Source organism: Alternaria burnsii (assembly GCF_013036055.1).
Source record: "Alternaria burnsii strain CBS107.38 chromosome Unknown 693, whole genome shotgun sequence".
Lineage (NCBI taxonomy): Eukaryota > Fungi > Ascomycota > Dothideomycetes > Pleosporales > Pleosporaceae > Alternaria > Alternaria burnsii.
In genome coordinates this window covers 1331619-1352993 of record NW_024066117.1, presented here as the reverse complement: position 1 = coordinate 1352993, position 21375 = coordinate 1331619, and the positions used below count along the sequence as shown (strand labels likewise).

Sequence of the window (21375 nt, the reverse complement as noted above, 5' to 3'; positions counted from 1 at the left end):
ACTTATAAGATAATATTAATATTTATACTAGTATTGCGAAATTTCTTAAAAACTACTAGACTTACAAAACTACTAGACTTATAAGATAATATTAATATTTATACTAGTATTGCGAAATTTCTTAAAAACTACTAGACTTTGTAAATTTCTTAAGACTTTGCTGTAACTACGTACTTTTACTAAAACTACTAGACTTTGCTAAAAACTAAGCGACTTGTTTAGACTTGGTAAAAGTTCTTATTTAGCTTACAAACTACTAGACCTAGAGACTTAGTTAAATTCTCTAGCTAACGTTACTACTATAACCGAGCACTTCTACAAGTACATTAATAGTAGTACTTAGTGACCACAACGCGACTAAACCCCATCCTATAGCCTTGTCCATTCTCCACCTGCGCACCGGTACGGCAACAAGAAGTCCAGCGAGCGTCGCAAGCAAAGTAGCTCCTGATATCACTAAGGTCGTGCTTACGGCGATGTGGTAGGGCCTGAAGTGAACGGACTGATCTGGGTGTTTTTCATGACGATGCTCGCCCTTGGTAATAATCATGTAACACCCGCTCAACCCTACACCGAGTAAGATGTTTAGCATTGGGCCGCCAAAGCAGGCTGAGAGGGCCATGATGGGAAATCCAAGCCGCGCAACAGTGATGTCGGCAACGAGATCACCGAGCGAGTTACCAACCGCAAAGATAGTCAACCCAAGGATAGCGTCGGACATGTTGAGGATAACACCCAAGGTTCGCAGAACACCAACGACCTCGTTGGCAATAGTGCTGATCCAAGCAATGGCGACGGCAAATCCAAGAAAGCAAAGTGCTGAGCGCCAATTCGGTGGGCGATTCGGCGTGGTGGTGAAGAGGATGAATGCAAGAACGCTGAGGGAACCGACCAAGCCGTAGAGCGTATGACGAAGCAAGGTACGTGGGTTGTCGGGTTCAATGTTCGCCCAAAGGACTAGGACGAGGAAGAAGGGAGCTGTAAACACCTGCACAATTACGAGCCAGCGATTCCATTGCTTTGGCTCGATAGGTGTAGGGATCGTCGGAAGCTGCTCGGGTGACTGTGCTACAGTATCTGAATCCGTGATATACACCTGCGGTGGTGGTTGACTGGTGGTCGTGCTGAAGGATCCACCATTAGATTGTCGGGAAGGAAGATTCGCGGGCGATTTGGACTTCGATAAGCCCATGTTTGCAGGTGTTTCCGGTGGCAGCACCAGTGATATACTACGGGTGTGAGAGTCCCCGCTTCCGCTATGCGGCGTGGCCGCGGGTGGTAGACCGAAGTCTAAAGAAAGCTCTGCATGGCCTCCATCGTTCTCATCTTTTTGCGGCTCGACAACTGGGAGCGTGATGGTGAGTAAGAAGACGGGTAGACTTGCGACGAGGCCCAAGATTTTGTCAAACATGTTCTTGTCTGACCAACTGGTCAACGTCGGGAATAGGGTAGAGACCAGGACGTGTGGAGTTGGTACGATCCCTGAGGGCCACCACTTTGGTATCTTGGCTGCTTCCATATGACCGAACGCATCTCTGGGGAAGAAACTTGACTCAGGTGATGCGCTGGGCGAGGGTAGACGAAGACTCTGGGGTCTAGAAGTGGATTGCGCCGACCAAGGATAATCAGTATAGGCAGGGAATGGTATTGGTGGAGAAGCGGCATCCGGTACGGTCAACTTCAGACTAGGGGGCTGGGATCGAGGATCACTTTCTGTTACCGGAGTCGAACGAGGGCTAAGTGATGGTGAGATTGTACGGAGGGGTGCTTGATCCTCAGGACCCGGAGGCGCCAGCCTGTTAGGGGAAGGAAGTCGGTCTCTCGGTGCGACAGGACTTGGTGCTCTGGAGGAGCGGGAGGCTGGCGGAGACAACGAGATGGTCGGCGATGGAGGCGCATCCAGCATCCTGTTTTGTTCATTGGGGGTGGCGGAAATGAAGGCAATGTCAGGTACGCCTTGTCCCTGCAGCGTGCTCGGGTGTAGGCGGACATTGTCGATGTCATTTGTGGAAACGGCTCGCGCTCGGTTGCCCAGACTCTGCTGAATGTCGAGATTCGGTCGAGTCACATGCAGTGATGCATTGGACGCAATTGGGTTCACGTCAAATGGAGGCCGATCCGCTGGGCCTGCTGTTGAGATGTAGTTTTGCTGCTGGGCAGTCGTATAAGTAGGGTCGTCCGAATACCGCCGCAAACTGATTGGCATCGACTGAATGTTGCGCGACTTTTGCAGGGAGGAGAGTACCGCTCTGAACTCCAAAGCTCCCACCAAACTCGGTCGAATGGGGGTATGAGTGTTGCGTCGGGACATGTTGGGGCGATTGACGCGCATGTTATTTGTCAGCTCGCCCATCCAGCGTTCGCGCTCTTCTTCGTTGTCATCGTCATCCATGGTATTGTCGCCGCCAGCGCGTTCGAGCATGGAAAAGTCGTCGATGGATACACCGTGGCCCGGAGTCCTGCTACCAGCACTGATTTCATCGTCATGGTACTCTGGGAATTCTTCTTCTTCGCCGCCGGGGGTAACATAATGGCTCCTGATGGCGGCTGCCCTCGCTCGTCGCGCCTTCCTCAAATTGAGCCACCAGTGCCAGCCGACGACAAAGGCGACGTAGAAGAGATAAAAGGCCACCATAGTGACCGACTCCCACAGATGCAGTTTCCCGTCAACGATGAAGCCCATGCTGAAGGCAGCCGCGACGAGAAAAAAGCCGACATCGCGAACGAAGCTCTTGCGCGCGACCTGGAATGGGCGAATCAGAGCCATGGAGCCCGAGACAACGGCCGTTATGAAACATGCAGCACCGATGAGCTCGCCTACAGCCAAACTCGCAGCATGAGTGCGGAAGGCGGCAAAGGTAGAGAAGACATCGGGACTGCCATTGCCAAAGGCAAGCAGTGTCACGCCAGCCAAACTCTCGCTCATGCCCAGCATGCGCGCAATTGTATTGAGGTTGACGCAAAAGAAGTCGCTCGCGGCAATGCCAATGGTGCTGAAGAGAAGGGCGAGCCAAAGCGTCATGAGGACGAAGGCAAAGGGCTTCGCATGCGGGAGGCGACAGTAATAGAGGGTCAGGTAGGATATGACGCCGGCTTCTTCATCGGGGCAGTTTGCGCGCACAAAGGCGCATTGGTCTCTGGCGTGGTGAACGAGGCGACACTCCTCATCCTTGATGGACAGGTCCCTCTTCTGCAATGCGCCAACTATGGCGTTGCCGTCTGCAGCTTGCGACTTGGCCCATGCTAACAGCGATATGAGGGAGATGGCGAGGATGGTGAGGGCGAAGGGTCGTGCCGAGTAACGTGAGCGGCGCAATCGCTGGGCGTGCTTGAGTATCATGGAGTCGTCCATGGTCACGACATGTTCTTGGGTGAGTCGGAGAGGCCGCGCGAGGGGGGACGAGGGCGGGTTTTAGGTGGAGGGGAGCGTGAAGGCGGCGAAGTGCGATAGCGTAACAGATAGCGGAGGACGGTGCGCGAAGCGTTTGGACTGGATCGGCTGATGCGCGACAGCAATGCGTACGTGTGTGGCAGTGTTGGCGATTTGCGAAATAACGAACGTCATCGGGGCATGATAGCGATATGGGGAGAGAAGCCCGGATCTTGGAAGTTGGAAAGAAGGGCGACGCGGAGCGATAGAAGCACAGGGTTTCTGGATGACGGTGTTCGTCGCGCTAACAGACATGGTAAAAGTGTGGCGCAGGCATGTGGCTGAGTCCTTTTGTGGGTCGTTAGATCTTCACAGGCTTCCGCCTTCGGCTATTTCCGCCGCTCAGGTGATCGCTCAAGGCGCCGATGAAGTATCATTGCATACATCTCCCGTACATTTCTGGCACCCTGAGATCTTTAGAGGCTCGATAGTCTCTATACTAGGCAATACTAGCTTCGTCAATGTCACGCAGTAGGCTATGTCTCTGTTACTCGTGGGCCTCTGCCTTTACTCTGTACGATCGAGGGTTCACCAAACCTTTAGATATATGCTTGCCAGTATAGACAACTTCGACCCGTTGACGTTATCACCACATACAAGACAAAAATGAAGTGGGTACAGAGACAGTATGCCTCACCATGAAGCCTACATTGAATTCTGAAACAGAGCTTGATAGAGACGAAATGAATTGTAAGCTTCTAAATGCTCTATGCCTACATCATAACGCTTAAGAGATACTAGTAGTAGTGTCAGGTATGATATATTCCGATAAGTATCCATCTTTTCCTTCTGATAGGGTGCATAGCGACCTTCGTTTTATCTCGCTACTGCTCAGAATTCTGCAAGGTACCCGGATAGCCAGCTCCACCTTCAACCCACATCCCTTTCCAGATCTGTATCAGCTCTGGTGAAAGTATAGCCATATCAAGGTCTCTCTTACTCGCACTTGCCAGAGCCTTCCAGCCCTCCACGTGCTCTGCGCTCGTACTGTCGACGACATAGGTGTAGTTGTCGAATTTGTCAGACCCGACACACCAAGCTTGGCGTCCATACCGCTGGCAAATCCGAAGACGGCGAGAAGCTGTTTGTACTTGGCCCAGTTGGCGTCTGTCATGGGGATACTGATTGTGTCTAGGCGTAGGTGGAAGAAGTCAGTGGGCGGTCCACACACACGCAAGTCATACAGGCCACTCACAGACAACGTTCGGAAGAATGCCATCGCCTTCCACAACCGTATGCAGAGATTCGGCCATATAGCTGACAATAAAGGTTAAGAGCCTTTCGCGGTTATGTAGATAGAGAGCAGTCCCTGTTTCGCGGATTATACGCAGAGGGCCGAGAAAGAGACGACGCTCCTTAGCCTTGAGGTCAATTAATTGCACAGCTTGAGAAGTAAAGAGATTGGTCGAAGCTCACATCACATCCAGGTGTGACTGCACGACAAGGCGGAGCTGCTTCAGAATGAGGATCCACCCCGTCAAACACGGTTGTCTTCCGAGTCACATGATTATGAGCTACTGCCATGCTGCCTGACCCAGTGAAAGGAGTCATATCATTGGGTGAAGCATACGGGAGAAATCTATCAGAGGCTGTGCATTTGCCTCCGCCTCGGTAGCCGACGATTCGATAGTCAAAAGGTGATCTGTATGATCCCTTTTCCCACCCATGTTCTGGCCCGCCAGGCGGATTCAACGCGGCCTGACGCATTGAGTGTGCAACCGCTGACGCAACCGAGCTCGCTGCTATTCTTTGCTCTCTATACGTAATAATAGGGGTAAAGAGGTGCTTGCGTGTGCATGAAATTACGCGCTTCGGAGAGCCGGTTGCCAAAATCAGGGTGAACAAACCGTGTGCATTTGAAAGGCTACACCGATTGCGGAACCATTGACGAAGACGGAGATGGCGAAGTCTCGTCGATGCGATGAGAGATATCCATGTCCTCTAGTTGAACGCGATTGAGAACACTTAAGAATTGCGCTAGAACTTTGGGGTATAATATGAGATGTCTTAGGAGGAGTAGTGGGTAAAGCGAACGAACATTGGAAGCTCCCAGCTACCTTACATTTGCTTGAGAAAGAGCACTGTATCTGATTCGCCACTATTAGTGAAAGAACCCAACGACCCAAATCAGCCATAGTGTCAAGCAGCGACTCACATTCACCGTCAGACTCTAGGAAATCTCGGTTGTTTCTCTATCTTCATCATCAGCTAACGAGGGTATGCATGCCCGCGTGAGCCAACCTCGCTATAGTGTAGTCCATGTATTGGTTCCTCTACCCACTGACGAATCAAATACACTCAAAGCATTCTTCAAAGTAAAGCACCAAGAACACCCACAGACCCGGCGTCCTTGCTGAGGTGTACAGCATGCATTGTCGTCACATCAAATGGCGGGCGCCATGGCAGAAGCGCCATCTATCAGTACTAGAGGGGTTCAGGCGGAAGACGTAGCTAAGGAAAAGGCTGAAGCTGCTCAGAGGCGTCGAGATAGGACTGCTCGTGTATGTCTCAAGACAGTCCACAACATCGATCAAACTAGCTAAACTAACATCTAACAGCGTGTCACACTTGGGCGTCTTGAGAAACCTGAGAGCATGTGGAATCGCTGCAAGCGCTCGATACGCTCTTCTAATGATGGAACGTGGTTAGAAATACACATCAAGCACAGGTCATTGATCAATGGTGGCGAGACTGCTGAGATAACCAAAGATGGAAAAATAGGTGATGAAGACAGATGGAAGGTCAACAATATAATTGAGGACTGGGAAGGCGACTACACGAACGTACTGGCAGAGTATGAAAGCTTCTAACAGCAATTAAGGATTGGAATAGTAACCCTGTAGCCGATGTTGTCAGGCTGTTTATGTTGTTGTATCTTCGTGCAACTCACAATCTTTGACCACAGAGATAAGACGCCACTTGTTACTGGTGTTGTAACCGCATCACAGTGGAATTGGAAAGAGTTCTACCTATAGTATGAACTTGAAAGCAGGGGAGGGACCAAGTGTATACGATTGACTATGGAGATTCTTACTTGACGTCACACGCGCGTGTCGCTAATTGGATTGTCTCATTCACGAAACACAATCATTCTGCAGCAAACGAAAGTTTTTCGATAGCCTTCGATGGCCGATGAGTCAGCTGAGAATACGCAGTAATGGTGTGGGCAGGGCGGATACATGAGCGACATGATTCTCGTGCTCTGTAACACAGGCCATTCCACAAACAATCTTTCACACAAAATATGCGAGCGTAGCTCTCTATCTCTGGTTATGATAGAATGGCTCGATCGATCGCCAACGATGAGTTACCTTTTTTCCTTATCCCGGTAGCCTTAGGCGTGCGCTCGCGCCGCCATCTCGTCTTGATTCGACGTGTTGAGGCGCACATAAAGGAATTCCAAGAATACATCCAGTCTGCAGTCGGCGCTAATCAGGAAGATTGGACTACATTCGACTGGTCATATGTTTTTGAGAAGACTTCGCTCGTCCAGCAAGCAGTGGATGAACTGCTTGTCTACATTACCCGCCGTCCGAGGTCAAGGATCGCCTGCCGATTGTCAGTCGTCATCAGGCAGTTGCGGATCTTAAAAGGGTTCCTCGAAGGAGAGGTAAGCTCAGAGCAAGCTTACTGCATGGATTCACATTTCTTGGGCTGACTTTTTCAGGACTGAATTAGCTACGTACAGTCACCAGAGATGATGGCGAAAGGGACGAGACGCCCATCGACTATATTTTGTACAAGAATTTTGTCTAATCCTCTCGTTGAGGGCCTCGATATAGGAATCATAGTCGCGAAAGATTGTGTTTCGCGGCAGTGCTCTATAGGTCGGAAGAGGTTCACATTGCAATTTGACCAGACCTGGAGCTACTGAGCTGGTCTGGTCGCTCGTCGTACATGTGGGCGATTGACCTGCTCACGGCCATTAGTCGGTCACTTTGCTTTTGCTTAGCAAAACAAAAATAAGTGTTTGAACAATGAGCTGACCTTGATACCTTGCACGTGATGTGCGATTGCGCAGGAGAGAAGAGGTGGGTTGTTTGGCATCGTGGCGCCTAAGATCAGACGAGATACGCCAAAGACGCTTCAGTCGTATACTGTGATGCCATCGCCCTTCACTGGCGTCCGTCAAGTACACTTCACTAGGCCCATATTCCATTCTTTGAATGTGCATCTGCAAGGACACTTCTTCGTTCTACGCTGCTGAGGGATTGATTCTCACTATGGAGACTAGCTATGTCAACAGGACCATACTCGTCTTCGTCCCTTCCATCTCAGCCGTCTACCTTCCAAAGTCCAATACGATTCCGCTCAACCAAAAGTCGAGTTCAGCGGTCCAAACTTGATGTTGCTATAGACAACTGTAGCATCAGCGTGTTGGCTTTCAACATCTGCTGGTACGCCACTTGATGTCTCGCACTCTCCCCTGCCAGTACCTAGATCGGTATCTGGGTTCTTGTCCGTGGGATACGTCGAGTCAAGCCAGAGCATGTTGCTGTAATGGTCGTCCCACAGACTCATCACAAGGACCATACCGTTGGCAAGAGCCTTTGCCATGTTCGCCATACCGCCTTTGTCTTTAAATGTGTAGGTGTCTCCGAAAACGGCCTTTTGCTGGTCGCAGAATTTAGTTGTGATAGAGTTGCCCTCCACGCCAGGGACGGCAGATGCAGGCTGCGCAATAGTTTTGCCGTTTTGGACATAGAAGCGCTTGATCTCCATGGCATCACCAGTGCCGACAAATTGCGTGACCACGGTGAATTTCTTTGACGTGTCGACAGTCTTGCCCTTACCATAGAAATCTTTGACACCCATGCGATAGCTGTTGAAGTCGCAGCCGTCCGGATCGCATACGCCAGCGTAACGGTCGGCAGAATACGTACCGCCGCAACCGTCACCGTCGCAACGAGTTTGTTCGATTGTGGAACATGAGTGGGGGGTAACTGCCGTGCTGACAGAGTTCGCTTCCCAGATATCCATCTCAGCGCAGCACGAACCGTGGCCTCCAACACCTGCATTTGCATCGTTGGAAGATGGTTTCCAGCCCTCAACATTGCCCTGCGTATGTCTAAGCATCAGAAGCAAGAAGCTAGGACCGATCGGGACTTACCTCGCCATTGATGAACTTCAGATCCCGTGGACACTGGGCATCGCAATACCCTGTTCCATACTTGGCGCCAGCTTTGTTAGTCGAGTACTTCTTCAATCCGCCGTCTGCATCCATGGAAACGAAGTATAAGGCACCATTGAAGCCACATGGCAGGTTCGACACGTCAACGTCGAAAGTGAACTCTTGATTTCCTGTAAATTTGAACATCTGTTCGGATCTGATTTAGCATATGATCGCATGCACCCATGACTCGCTTACCTCATAAGTAGTGTCATCCTTCATCAGGTATGTTCGAGAACCGATGTTCGTCGAATAAGAGCCCTTGGTGACGAACTTCAACTTCAAGGAGTTACTGCCGGCGGTAATGCCATATGTGCCACTGTAATCGGCACCGTCGACGGCACAGTTAGCAGCACATGCTTTGTTGTCTGGGCAGGCCGTCGCATCCCATTCATTGCCTGTATAGCAGTTATCGTAGCTTATCGTCCGTCAGCAACGAAATTTGCGCCAATTATCATCGAACATTACCCTTCTTTCTTGTGGAGCCATCGCCAATTAGCATCGATGACAATCTTGCCATTCTTGTTTGTGCAGCTACCCTTCGCAGTGCAAGACTGCCATGTCATCCCGGGATGGGTTTCTGTTTGCTGCGTACCAACGAGCTGCCCATGGCCCACTTGGAGTAGAGCGGCAGCAAGGACGAAGTACTGATACATGATAGAGAGTACAGGCTTTGGAATCTCTGTGTCGTGGTGCGCTGGGTTCACAGAATATGCATACAAACTGTGGAACGCACAGTGTCAGTCGTCTTTTAAGTCCTGTTGCCCGGTTGAACCCATTCGCACTTTGTTGTATATGCTGTATATTTTGACTTTGAATTGATGAAGTGGTAACTAGCAGATGACACGCGTTGTATGCAGCGATTGGTGGTTCGGTGGTTTGTCCACCAGCTACTAATGTAGCGCCATTCACCATCGTCTAGAGACAAATCTACATTGATGTCAGGGAATATCTTACCACGGCTGCAGGCAGCACAAGTGGATTGGAGACACCACCTGTTGTTACACCGACCCTCACGGATCCACAGGACAATCTCGGTGTAATATAACTGGAGGGGTAAGCCACGGAATAACGCTGTGAAAGCTGGTAATATTGATCCGACGGAGGGTGCAATGCCACCCCATCGGGTGCCCGTCCGGCTAAGCATACGAAGCACATCGAAGCTCAATGCCATGCGCTGGGCGCCTAGCAATTCGGAACTAACACGACGAAACCAAGCCGATGGCAGATTTAGAGTGACTACAACGCATCGTAAAGCGAATGCCGTGTTACATGTCTGAACCCTTGATGGGTCGTGATGCCGCCGCCTAGCAGTGAGTCGCTGCGTGGACGAAGAAGCGATTATGAAAATTGCTGTCTATCGGAAATCGGTAATACGTATAATATTGAGGGGGGTTTGACGACGCAACGGTCCTTCCGGCGAGTAGATGAGAAGACGGCCACGAGACTGGTGGTGAGAAACGACTGGGATTCCCCGCTTTCGACTCGGAGAAATCTCTATGCACAGAGAAGAACCGAACTGCCGGCGAATCACATTACAGGCGCATCAATGATGGCGGTGCTGCATCATGACTGGATGGGTGAAAGGTCGGTCGAGCCAAAGTGCAAGAATGTGGTTGGTGTTCATAGATGGCGCTGCGAACTGGATTTCGCGTCCCTGCGCCCAACTCCCGAAATTAAGTCCGACAGCAAAACTTATGTAATCAACTGTGATTAGTCAAGAAGCTACAGCTCTGCGCTAGTTCTCTGATAGGCTCATGAGTTCTCGGGACATTTTTGCAGGGCGCCTGATTCATGAGACAATACGTTGGGATCATTGATCCACCGACAACACCTGCCACGCCCGTCATCGCACGTCATAGTTACCATCTATCATTTACCATGTCCGCTCCGGCCACCGAGTGGATAAGCGATAGGTCTCGCGGTAACTCTCCAGAACTTCTCAACTCCACAGAAGGTCAAGATGGCTCGTCTCAGCGACGCACCAGCAAAAAGCGCAAAGTGTTGTCGTGCTACGCATGTCGCAACCGCAAGATGAAGTGTGACCGTGTGTTTCCAGTGTGTGGTCGATGCCAAAAGACTGGCAGAGGCCACGAGTGTACATACGATCCTCGGCTGCTGGAAGAGTCCCACTCTGACGCGGGCGCTGCGTCGATTGCCCTCGCCGAGCGGCCAGCTGATAGCAACCCTTCTTCAGACTCACCAGATGCATTGCAATGGAAGCTCAGAACCCAAGAGAGACGGATTGCGATGTTGGAGCATAAGCTTGCCACAAGGGACGACACCAGAAACCCCTCGCGATTCGAGGCCGTTGTCCCTGATGAGCCCGAGATCAAAGAAGAAATCATGTTTAGAGGCAAAGGTTTCAAATCTCACTTCAACGGCGCAACGAGCATTATGAGCATGATATCCATGGTATATTTCACATGCCCAGACCCAAATGCCCGTGTACCAGCGGCTGACCATCATCAAGAATTACGAGCTGCAGGCATTTACACGGGAAGCCTTGACTGTTGACCACTCTATCATGCGCGTCAAAACTGACTTTAAAAACTTCCGCGACCAGAGGAAAAAGTCCGCAAATGCCAAGATCGCCAGATATTCCGACATCGACTTGGAAGTCTTCGCTGTCCTCCCTGCGAAGAGTACGGTCGATGCACAAGTCGCTCTCTATTTCCAGACCTGGGAAACGAGCTACAGGATTCTACACGAGCCATCTTTCTGGAAAGAGTACCGCATATTCTGGGAATCAGATCAAGACAAAAAGAGCTCAGTCAGCTTTGCCGTCTTACTTCTCCTGCTTGTTGCAATCTCAAAGTGTCTCGCCCCAAAAGATGACGTCTTCATTGGCGACACGACTGCAGACCGGCAGGCAGCCCTTGAACTCATCGATATATGTGATGCCTGGATCGGTGAGCAGCCCCGCAAGCGGGTCACTTTGTCTTTCTTCCAATTACATTGCTTGTCGCTGCTTGCTAAGCGTGTCAATTGTGTCCGACTGAAGCAAGACTGGATAGCGTCGGGAGACTTACTTCGACTCTCCATTACATCCGGTATGCATCGTGATCCGTGTCTAGTCGGGCATGGGAAAATCTCACCTTTTGATGAGCAAATGAAGAAGCGACTGTGGGTCACTGTCATGGAATTGGAGCTCCAATCTTCCATCGAGAGCGGGTTTCAATCTGGACTTACCGGACTGTACTTCGACACTCCTGCGCCTGCGAATCTTGCTGATGAAGCTTTCTCACCAGACACACAACACGTGCCGTTGGGTCAGCCCACTGAATACTTCACGTCAGCATCATACCTTGCAATGACTCTAAAATCACTTCCACTTCGTATTCATCTCACGCAGCTGCTGAATACACCTTCTAGTGTCCTCCGTTACACCGACGTACTGCACTACGATGCGCAGATCCGTTCTGCATTGGCAATCCTCCCCGTTTGGAATGACGATAGCGCACTTGTGCCTTCTACACTTCTTCGTTTGCAACTGCGTCAGTATCTTTTGTTGCTACATAAGCCGTACGCAAAACTGGCTAACACAAACGATCGCTATCTGAATTCTTTCACGACGTGCGTGGATACCTGCAGCTCGTTATTGGCAATGCACGATTGCCTGATATCCAGAGGTATCCTCGCACTTCACAACTTCCGGAACGATGTGATCAGAGTTGGTCTGGCACTCTCTCAAATCGTATACCACAATTGTGCTCGTCGGAAGGTCAAATCGTTCACGTCCTATACAGCAGAGACTGAGACTCAGGATGTAGACCATCATACACATTTTGCGGATCTTACTCTTCCAAATCGTTCAGTTGGCCCGGACTCACGAATGGATTTGGACCTCGCGATACTGCCACAAGATCCCTTTCTTACAAGAACACTGTGCACATCTTCAATCGATATCTTGGAACGTACGAGGCAGATCTTCGAAGTCAAAGTCTTTCGACTTGGTACCGGATATATGGAGTGCTGGCTGTACGTACCATCGCAGAGGATTCATATGAGACATTTGCTAATCTTTTTTGCCCTCTCCCGTATAGTATGTCTGCTGCAGTAGGCATGCTACCCCCTCCTCCTTCGCCTGCCACTTCCATAGCATACATCAACAACGCAAGCGATGACATACTCTCGAGATGCCGAAAAACTCTAGACTCATTCACCACGTTGGCTTTTAGGGTGCTAGCTCTACAGCAAGACCCCACTAATAGTTTAGCCTCCTCTCTTCGCTCTACTATGGGTACCACAAGAGAAACGGGATCTACGATTGGAAATGCCGAAAGTGCGGCTCCCACTTCGATGGACAGGCTGGACATGAACCTTAATCTTGCCGATGGTGCTAAAGACATCAACGGGACCTTTGATGTGCTGCAGGATATGCAGGTCGATATGAGTGGCTGGTCATTCCCTGATTTCTGGGCGTTCGATCTCGGTGGTGACTTCTAACACAATTACAAAGCGGAGACTATGTATGCACGCATAATCCCAATTACGTATAGTCTTGATAATGCGAGCGAGAAGGGAACAGTCTGATTATATGGAAGCAACTCTCAAGGATGATTAGGAATTGGCCAGAGCCAGAGCAGCTTGACGACGTGATTGCGTATGCGGTATGATTCCCTTGATTCTTAGCACTCTCGTATGGCTGACTGGACGGGATTGTTGCATGAAATATATGTTTTTCGGCGAAGGTCCATCAAGGCAACTAGTACCTAAAGCATGCAGAGCCAACAAGCAGTAACAACATGGGGCGACAACGCGTCAAGAGGACATTTTATATTCCATTACACTAGGCTATCTGGAAGACATGAAAGCTTTGAGTGAAATAGGACAGCTGAGTGAGATGAGTCCTATAACAGCGGAGTTTCCGATGATTAGAATTGATATCAAGTTAGGGGAAGTTTAATTTCGTCTGACCCCTTTCGAAAAGGGTAATTAGGAGTTCTCAAACTTTCAACCAAGTCACTGGTCAGTTGTACATTCCGACTATGTAGATGCTATGGTATAATCGAGACGCATGGTGCAGATCAACGTCCTGGCATTTAGGGTTTGCTGTGACCTTTTTCTTTCTAAAAGCCTCTGCGACATGCTCGAATTGTTTGCTTCTTCCATGCTGCTCAGGCAGATGAACTTACTTGTCGCCTAGGCGCGATGTACCTTGAGACGGACATTGGCTCATGGCCTGCGCAAGATGAAAACGGACCCTAAACGTTCGAACAAGATATCTTCTACTTTGGGTCCACTTTCTGGTGGTTCCGGTGGCCAAAGGATGATATTGGGAAGTTCTGGTTCGGGGAATATCTCGATAGGTATATACCAGGCCAGCGGCTTTGGGATCACTCTATTCTTTTTCTTGCGCTGATCGGGTTTTGGCACCAGGCGTGGCACAAGGTCGTCGTCTAACGCTCCAGGCATTTTTTGTCGATGATCCTTCCCTATCAAACCTTTCAGCAATTTCATATTCCAACGTGTTCGGTGACAACACAATCTCCAGGCTCAGAGAGGAGAACGCCAGACGAAGCATTTTAATGCCAATCAGAGTCACAGTATGTGAGAACAATGTAATATACTGAGCGAGGCACAACGTCGTATGTTCGGGCAATTTCACAATGTGGACGTATGATATGAAACAATTAGTCAGCCGTAGTCCCTTGAAGAGAACCATTCTTAGTCAGAGCCTTACCTCGTATATCTTTGCTAAATACGAGGAGTCCCTATACTGACAGGGGCAATACGGGAATGAGAATGAAACGTGTGAGCTGCTTGGACCCAGGTATCGATTGCATCGCATTTTGTGATTGGAAATCATGAAAACTATCTCCCAGGCACATAACACTCTACAAATCACAGCCATTTGATTCAAATTTCTATCATCGATCTCAATCATTTATGCACACCTGTCTGGTTGTGTGCGTTCTTCAGTCCGGTACAATCAGTGCAGTTGGTGCAACTATAACTGTCAGCCTTCTCTGCGCCATTCCAATCCATGGTCTCACTGAGCAGGCGCATATGATGCTACGTACTTTATGCAGTCGGTACAGTCAGTACAATTGCGACATTCCTCACAATTATCGCAGCCGGTGCAATTATGACAGTAACTGCTACTTTCGCAATCCGTGCAATTCTGACAGTATGTAGAGTCTTTACAGCGCGTACAGTTACGACACCCAGTACAGTCTGTACGCAAATTAGTCCGCGGTTGTGAAAGATGTCTGATAGCAGGAAGTGGTCAGGGTGACCGAAGAGACAGATGATTTTCAAGAAGGTGGCATGAAAAACCCATATTTTTGCAACCGATACGATTGTGGCACGAGGTGTCCTTGCTACAATCGATACAGTTCTTACAATATGAGCAGTCTGAGTAGATAAGCCGGAATCAAATCCTAAGATGTACTGATCATAAGGGCAAGAGTAGGTTGATCACGCCATACCTAGGTAACGTGCGGCGTATGGGGCGTGGGATCATAGAATTATGGAAGCACCATTGCCGAGGGCGTACCTTTGCAATCTGTACAGTTTCGGCCTACAATCGTTGTTTAGAGTTAGACTTGAAGTTTCTCGAAGCATACTACAAACTTACAGTCCGTGCAGCCAGTGCAGTTGGTGTTATTATGATTACCGTCGCCGGAACCCGAGGAAGGTACTGCGCGGAGTGACGATTCACCACAACCCATGTTGAACGTACTTTCTGGGCTCACAATGAGAGAATAAGAGTTCGATAAGACTACGAAGTATCTCTAGAAGCAAAAGGCGTATGGATATGCATAACTTGTTCCCCAGTTTATAGGTGAGGGGGCGTGACGGGAAGGGCATGCAGCCACGACGTCATTTCTGACATGCATAGGTATGATAAGCTTGAAAGGCCATCGGTACCGATAAGGCGCCCTTCAACATCAACCTGATATATGATATACCGATTGGAACATTGGTTAAGATTATTTGGGCCCTAGTGCCTGACCTAATTACACATTGTGGCTCAAAGGTATAACAGATATTCCTTTGGTGGCGCATATAGATGACGCCATTAGGCCCGCTGTCTATCGTTTTGGGATCCTTCGAACAAAGATCGCGGGAGTGCGGAGTATCTCAGGATCAGGCGTGTTTGTTACGAACTCCGATTTCGTCGACAAGACCACTACAGTTAGAGCAACCAACACATGACCGACAATCATTGCATCTCGAGCAGTCCACCAAATCCGTAGAGTTAGTACAACGACTAGAATTGACGCAATTGGTACAGTCTTCGAGCCGACTGGAGTTGACGCAGCCTGTGCAGTTGGTGAGTCTGCTTGAGTTGGTGCAGCCTGTGCAGTTGGTGAGTCTACTGGAGTTAATGCAATCTGTTGACCTTTCCATTCGACTGCACCCAACGTTATTATCGTCCAAGCTTGGAGCTAGTCTTTCCTGAGTCCCAGATGGAGGGGCAGACTGTTGCTGAGGTGGTATTACAGGACTTTGGTGAGGTCGAGGCCTCCGAGGTATTTGCGCATCTTGATGGGATGATCGCGGCCGATGATTCTCAGGGGGAGAATTTTCTGACGGTCTCCGTGAATATGCCTCGATTGGATTCTGGTATCCATGATCTTGGAAACCTGTAGGTGAGCCAGCAGCAGATGCTTGTGAAGGTTCAGTTCGATAAAGAGGCTGGACAAGAGGAGTCGAAGATGCCGTAGACCGATAATCAGGCGCAGGGCTGTATGCTGGAGGAGGTCCAAGCAATTCTGACGAGGCGTCGTTTGGAATGCCGGGACGACCTTGATGATCAGCATAAAGCCCAGCAGGAGGTGGTGTGCCATCGATGCGAGCGCACTTTCGGGCTGTGTGATATATCAGTCATGCATCTTAGTTGCTACAATGGCCGTGCATTGAGATAACCGATACACACGTACAGTGTTGCTCAGCCATACGGTAAGTTGTGTCATATAGCCTGGTGGGTCACTTGAATTAGCGGTAGTGGCAAGTCCGTCATAGATGAACATACAAAGGTCCTTCATTAAAGTACACACAAGCATAATCGGACAAACGCAAGTTGTTGTGGCACCTGACATCAACTTGCGCGTCAGCAAACCCTGAGAGGATAACTCAAGCAAACCGAAATAGATGACCGAAGTAGATGGAATAGCTCTCGAAAGCCAGGAACAGGTTTTCAAGACGTCGTATGGAAACTGGTCTGTCGGTGTCGATCTTATCGTTCTCAAATCCTGTCCCGTGTCGAAACCTAAATTCCGATTTCCATTTTTGTTTCGCTGCACCTCGAACAATTTACTTCTCATCAAGGGCCCATAAGGCTGTACGAGATATCATAGGACAGTTGTGGCGTGGTCGCTACGGCTTCCCATTGTTGGAAAATCAAGTCAGCCACTTCGTCTTTGTACCTAGGTAGTTTAGCGGTGGTCTCGCAATTCGCTGCATAGGGCAAGGATGTGCTATTTCCTTATTTCCGTGACGTGCTCAACAAAATCTACCGTCAACCTTTGCAATCTCTGCGCATCGCGACGTGCAATGCCGCTTCGAACCTGTCTCGTTCTTTATGCTTGCTTGTAATCACGAATAGCAAGTTACAATGACGGACCGAAGTGTCGACGCAGAAAAGCATACAGACCGGGAAGACCTTCCCACCACAAAGACTGTAGATGATGTGCAGCGCAACCTACAGACATGGCCGAGCGCGCACGACGTCGAGATACAAGAAGCCACATTGGACGTCGGAGCCGAAAATCAAGCAGCGCAAAATCCGCAGGTTAAGTCACATCAACCTGCTCTTACACGCATGCTCTCGCGCCGCTCGGCAGCATCGCTTGACCCCGGTCCAGCTCCTGACGGTGGCCTCACAGCTTGGATCCAGGTCCTCTGCACCCATCTGACAATTTTAACCACCTTTGGTTTCTTTACATCATTCGGCGTATACCAAACGTACTACGAAAACACACTCGGAATCTCGCCTTCGACGATATCATGGATCGGTTCCCTCCAGGTCTTCCTGCTTTTCTTCCTTGGTACTTTTACAGGCCGTGCTACGGATGCTGGGCTCTTCCGCCCAGTTTATATCGCTGGCGCATGCTTCCAGATACTTGGCATCTTCACGTTGGCCGAGAGCAAAAGCGTGTGGCACGTCTTTCTCTCCCAGGGCGTGTGTCTAGGCATTGCAAACGGGCTGCAGTTTTGCCCTTCGATGGCCCTGGTATCTACCTACTTTGTCAAGCGTCGTGCCTTTGCGCTCGGTTTCACAGCCCTCGGATCCTGCACTGGCGGTGTCATCTTCCCAGTCATTGTGCAACAATGCTTGCCTAGCTTAGGCTTCCCGTGGACCATACGTATCATTGGCTTCATTATGCTGCTCATGAACGCCATTACCGTTGCCTTATATCGTACACGGCTCCCACCTAGAAAGACCGGTCCGCTAGTGGATTGGGCAAGCTTCAAGGAATTACCCTATGCACTGTACTGCGCTGGCGCCTTTTTCAGTTTCTGGGGCTTGTATTTCGCTTTCTTCTACATTGGGAGTTACGCACGGAATGTCCTTGACGCAAGTTACCAGCAGAGTATCAACCTACTTCTTGTGCAGGTTTGCATGGGGTTCGTCTTTCGCCTATTACCTACGTATTATGCTGATAAGATTGGGGGCCTCAACGTTCTCATACCTTTCGCTTTCATCTGTGGTGTCATGATGTTCGCGTGGATTGGGATCAAGTCCATGGCTACCTTGTACGTATTCGCTGTCATATACGGCAGTGGAAGCGCCGTTATACAGGCACTTTGGCCAGCCGTGATCGGCAGTATGAGCCGTGAGAAAGACCTGAAAAAATCGGGTGTGAGGATGGGAATGGCTTTTACCGTCGTGAGCGTGTCAAGTTTCACAGGGCCACCTCTAGCCGGCGCGCTCATCCAAAGTCACAACGGTAGCTATACGTACGCAAACATCTGGGCAGGTATGTCGTTCATCGTTGGAGGCTGTCTACTACTGGCTACCAGGGTATCTCTGGTGGGCTGGGACTGGAAGGCAAAAGTATAGTGATAGTAGATCTAGTTTAGTTTTCTTTAGACTTTCCACTTTTGACTCTTTTCTTCTGTCCCTTTCCACCTAGCCTCTGAATCTGCTACTGTCCTTCTTCTTCCTATTTTCCGATGGTGATGTTGTTCACAGAAACCCCCCTTCCTGCCCCAGCTAACACATGTGTTTTATACGATCTACAGGTCAGTGAGATTCTCAACCTTTGTCATCATGGAAAGACTTGTGTGCCACGTTCGAGAAAGTTATGCCTTGCTTACTTATTGCTCTGGAAACTGTGCTTGAACTATCAGCCCTTCTTGTCTCCTAAAGTAGTGACCCTTGCTAGCAAACCAGGTTGTTCTCTCTCCTTGGTCATTTTTGCATGCCAGTCCGCCTCAACTTTGGCTGCATTTTTCTTGATTCGCGCTGTATTCCATCTCATATAATAACAGCAGAGTGGGAAAAGAACAGTATCTGCCATAACCCAAGCGAATAAGATGCCAAAGTTTAAGCCGACGCGCGGATGTAGATCGTACAAGATGGATCGTGTGAGCTCTACAACGTTGTGCATAGGCCATCCATAACCCCAGCGATAAAAGCCTGGAGCTAGCTCAAGGGCATAGAAGCCAGTTGCTACATTGCTGATAACCCAGAAAATCAACCACAAGGCTGTCCAAGGAGTTCCCAGAAGCATAGCCATATTCTCACTGGCCAAACCAAACGCGATCATGCCAATCCAGTTGCCCATCCAATATACCAAGAAGGTGCCGCTGCCGTATGCGTTGGGATTATCGGCAGGTTGATCGTGGGCTGCTTTGGGCCGGTTCATAGGCATGAGAAAGGCGAGGCTGACGAAAGAATAGACGAGTGAAAGTAGAAAGTAAGATGCGACAGTTGCAACGTAGCGCCACACGATGAGCTGGTGGAAGTGCAGCGGTGGATGACCTCTAGGCGAGAGGTACTTGAGATGAATGGGTAGAAAAAACGTGAAGCTGAAAAAGGAGATGATGACTAGGTATTGTAGATCAAGTTAGCGTATGTTCAGAGTGTTGGTTTTACGGGGAAATCACTAACTTAAGTAGATCAGGCCTATACTGACCGCGGGTGTCGCGATAGGTGGTCCAAAGGGACGCAGATCATAGATTGTGAATTCGATGCCTGGAGTAAGAGCTTGGGGCGAAACGTCAACGTGCATCTCGATAACTGAAACGTTGTTCTTGAGGAGATGTGCGATCCACGCGCGACCGAAATCAGTCACGACACGCTTTTGGAGCGTGTTCATACTGGGTATGATATAAGTCGAGGACGTAGTCTGATCACGCGCAGAGTTATAAATAATCTGGCAAGCGCCCAAAGGGTCGTAACTCGCGTTGGCTTGCCTCACTGCAGCCTCGAGCATTGCTGTTGCATTGGGGTTGATCACGACGGCTGCCCAGGCGTGGAAGTCGTAAACACTGTCTCGTACTTTGAGTGGATCGTTGTCGAAGTCCCCAGGTGGAGCAAAAGTATAGCCCGGCACCACACCACCGTCATGAACGATGTTGCGAATGGCCTGAGTGACGAATGGACCGATGAAAGGTGTGGTTTCTGTATAAGGCGGTTGACCGTCGAAGTCGACAACCCAGACGCTCAGGTTTGAAACATTCGCCTTCTGACAGAACAAAGCACCCCAAAAGAGACATAAGAAGGCCATGATGGCAAGTGCGAGGATCAGGTTGGTGCGGAGCCAGAGTTTGATCACGTGTAGTCTGACACCAGCCATGGATGAGTGGAAGAACCCAACAGGCTTCTGATCGAATTCGATTCGGCGGCTGCTCTTCGTGCGGCCACGCTGTAGTACCATCGGCCTTACTAAAGCAGAGTTGATAGCGTGGTTCGTCTCACGCTCGGAGGGGGCGGCCTGCTGCTGTACGCGAGTGGAGTCGGTTGTTGTGAGCACATGCTCTCCAACGTCTGACTCGCTGGACTCGCTGGAGTCATATCCGTGGTGATACTGCGGAGCAATCTGGCAACCAAGCATGGGGTTAGACATTTTGAGTGCCGTGAGGATTTACAGACGGCGCTTCAGTTATTCTTAATATGTCCTGAGGCCGTGGCGGTTAGTGCTGCTGAGGATTGCTGACTGATCACCTTAAATTCACTAGTGTCTAAGTTTTGCCCATGAACAATGCTTGGTCATCGCCAGGGCTGACTTAGCCACTGATATCTGTGCCAGATGGTACGCTGGAATGACAAACGACTTACCAAAGGACTTGCTGAACGGAAGGGGGACTGGAATCATGGGAGGCGCCTCAGCTGTCGCATGAGCACCTACCTTCACCCAAGCATCTGCTTTCGCCTAGGCATCTGCTGCCGCCTGAGCTTCTACAAAGCTGTTAGCAAGAACGGCGAATTGCTAATGCAACGTCGCTCCACATCTTGAGCCCCCGATGGTCGCTCAGGTTGTCCCTAACGAAACATTAGGAAGTAAAGGTAAAAGATCAATAGACGTAGAGTAAATGAGATTAGAGTAGAGATAAAACTGAGGTGGAGTAGAAGGCAAGAGAGTCAAAGTTGTGTGCTTTTAGGTTCAAGTACGAGGTGGGAGTGCTTAAGGATGAGAGAGATTCGCGAGGTAACGCTGACTCATGTGAGAGCGTTTGTGAGGCGACGTACACTACATTGAGATTACCACCCACCGATGTTTTGTCCCTGCTCAATTATCTTTCATTTCACTACGTTGAGCGTGTAGTAGAAATGGAAGTATTGCTCGAGTGGTGGGTTATACGGGTTGCATTCCAA

General features: G+C 49.7%; 10 protein-coding genes across 10 annotated transcripts; 4 read left to right on the top strand and 6 right to left on the bottom strand.

The window, feature by feature from the left end:
- Positions 1 to 283: 283 nt before the first annotated feature.
- On the bottom strand, positions 284 to 3352 carry GT037_008108 (sodium calcium exchanger protein; the record flags this gene model as incomplete). Its single annotated transcript, XM_038933155.1, has 1 exon — positions 284 to 3352. One exon carries the CDS (start codon positions 3350 to 3352, stop codon positions 284 to 286), a length of 3069 nt encoding a protein of 1022 aa, XP_038784656.1.
- Positions 3353 to 4254: 902 nt separating this feature from the next.
- On the bottom strand, positions 4255 to 4686 carry GT037_008107 (uncharacterized protein; the record flags this gene model as incomplete). The annotated part of the gene is made up of 3 exons (XM_038933154.1): positions 4255 to 4406; positions 4466 to 4561; positions 4626 to 4686. Coding segments are annotated over 3 exons (309 nt in total), but the record flags the coding sequence as incomplete, so codon positions are not given.
- Positions 4687 to 4798: 112 nt separating this feature from the next.
- On the bottom strand, positions 4799 to 5365 carry GT037_008106 (uncharacterized protein; the record flags this gene model as incomplete). The annotated part of the gene is made up of 1 exon (XM_038933153.1): positions 4799 to 5365. A coding segment is annotated over one exon (567 nt), but the record flags the coding sequence as incomplete, so codon positions are not given.
- A 464-nt stretch (positions 5366 to 5829) lies between these two features.
- Positions 5830 to 6240, top strand: GT037_008105 (uncharacterized protein; the record flags this gene model as incomplete). The annotated part of the gene is made up of 2 exons (XM_038933152.1): positions 5830 to 5931; positions 5989 to 6240. 2 exons carry the CDS (start codon positions 5830 to 5832, stop codon positions 6238 to 6240), a joined length of 354 nt encoding a protein of 117 aa, XP_038784653.1.
- Positions 6241 to 6710: 470 nt separating this feature from the next.
- On the top strand, positions 6711 to 7186 carry GT037_008104 (uncharacterized protein; the record flags this gene model as incomplete). The annotated part of the gene is made up of 2 exons (XM_038933151.1): positions 6711 to 7040; positions 7109 to 7186. 2 exons carry the CDS (start codon positions 6711 to 6713, stop codon positions 7184 to 7186), a joined length of 408 nt encoding a protein of 135 aa, XP_038784652.1.
- A 555-nt stretch (positions 7187 to 7741) lies between these two features.
- Positions 7742 to 9256, bottom strand: GT037_008103 (glycoside hydrolase family 7 protein; the record flags this gene model as incomplete). Its single annotated transcript, XM_038933150.1, has 4 exons — positions 7742 to 8488; positions 8541 to 8747; positions 8799 to 9018; positions 9069 to 9256. 4 exons carry the CDS (start codon positions 9254 to 9256, stop codon positions 7742 to 7744), a joined length of 1362 nt encoding a protein of 453 aa, XP_038784651.1.
- A 1225-nt stretch (positions 9257 to 10481) lies between these two features.
- Positions 10482 to 13049, top strand: GT037_008102 (c6 zinc finger domain containing protein; the record flags this gene model as incomplete). The annotated part of the gene is made up of 3 exons (XM_038933149.1): positions 10482 to 11015; positions 11074 to 12581; positions 12647 to 13049. 3 exons carry the CDS (start codon positions 10482 to 10484, stop codon positions 13047 to 13049), a joined length of 2445 nt encoding a protein of 814 aa, XP_038784650.1.
- A 2999-nt stretch (positions 13050 to 16048) lies between these two features.
- GT037_008101 (uncharacterized protein) lies at positions 16049 to 16597 on the bottom strand (the record flags this gene model as incomplete). The annotated part of the gene is made up of 2 exons (XM_038933148.1): positions 16049 to 16420; positions 16493 to 16597. 2 exons carry the CDS (start codon positions 16595 to 16597, stop codon positions 16049 to 16051), a joined length of 477 nt encoding a protein of 158 aa, XP_038784649.1.
- Positions 16598 to 17166: 569 nt separating this feature from the next.
- GT037_008100 (mfs general substrate transporter) lies at positions 17167 to 18615 on the top strand (the record flags this gene model as incomplete). Its single annotated transcript, XM_038933147.1, has 1 exon — positions 17167 to 18615. One exon carries the CDS (start codon positions 17167 to 17169, stop codon positions 18613 to 18615), a length of 1449 nt encoding a protein of 482 aa, XP_038784648.1.
- Positions 18616 to 18901: 286 nt separating this feature from the next.
- Positions 18902 to 20626, bottom strand: GT037_008099 (uncharacterized protein; the record flags this gene model as incomplete). The annotated part of the gene is made up of 2 exons (XM_038933146.1): positions 18902 to 19605; positions 19669 to 20626. 2 exons carry the CDS (start codon positions 20624 to 20626, stop codon positions 18902 to 18904), a joined length of 1662 nt encoding a protein of 553 aa, XP_038784647.1.
- Between the last annotated feature and the right edge of the window lie 749 nt (positions 20627 to 21375).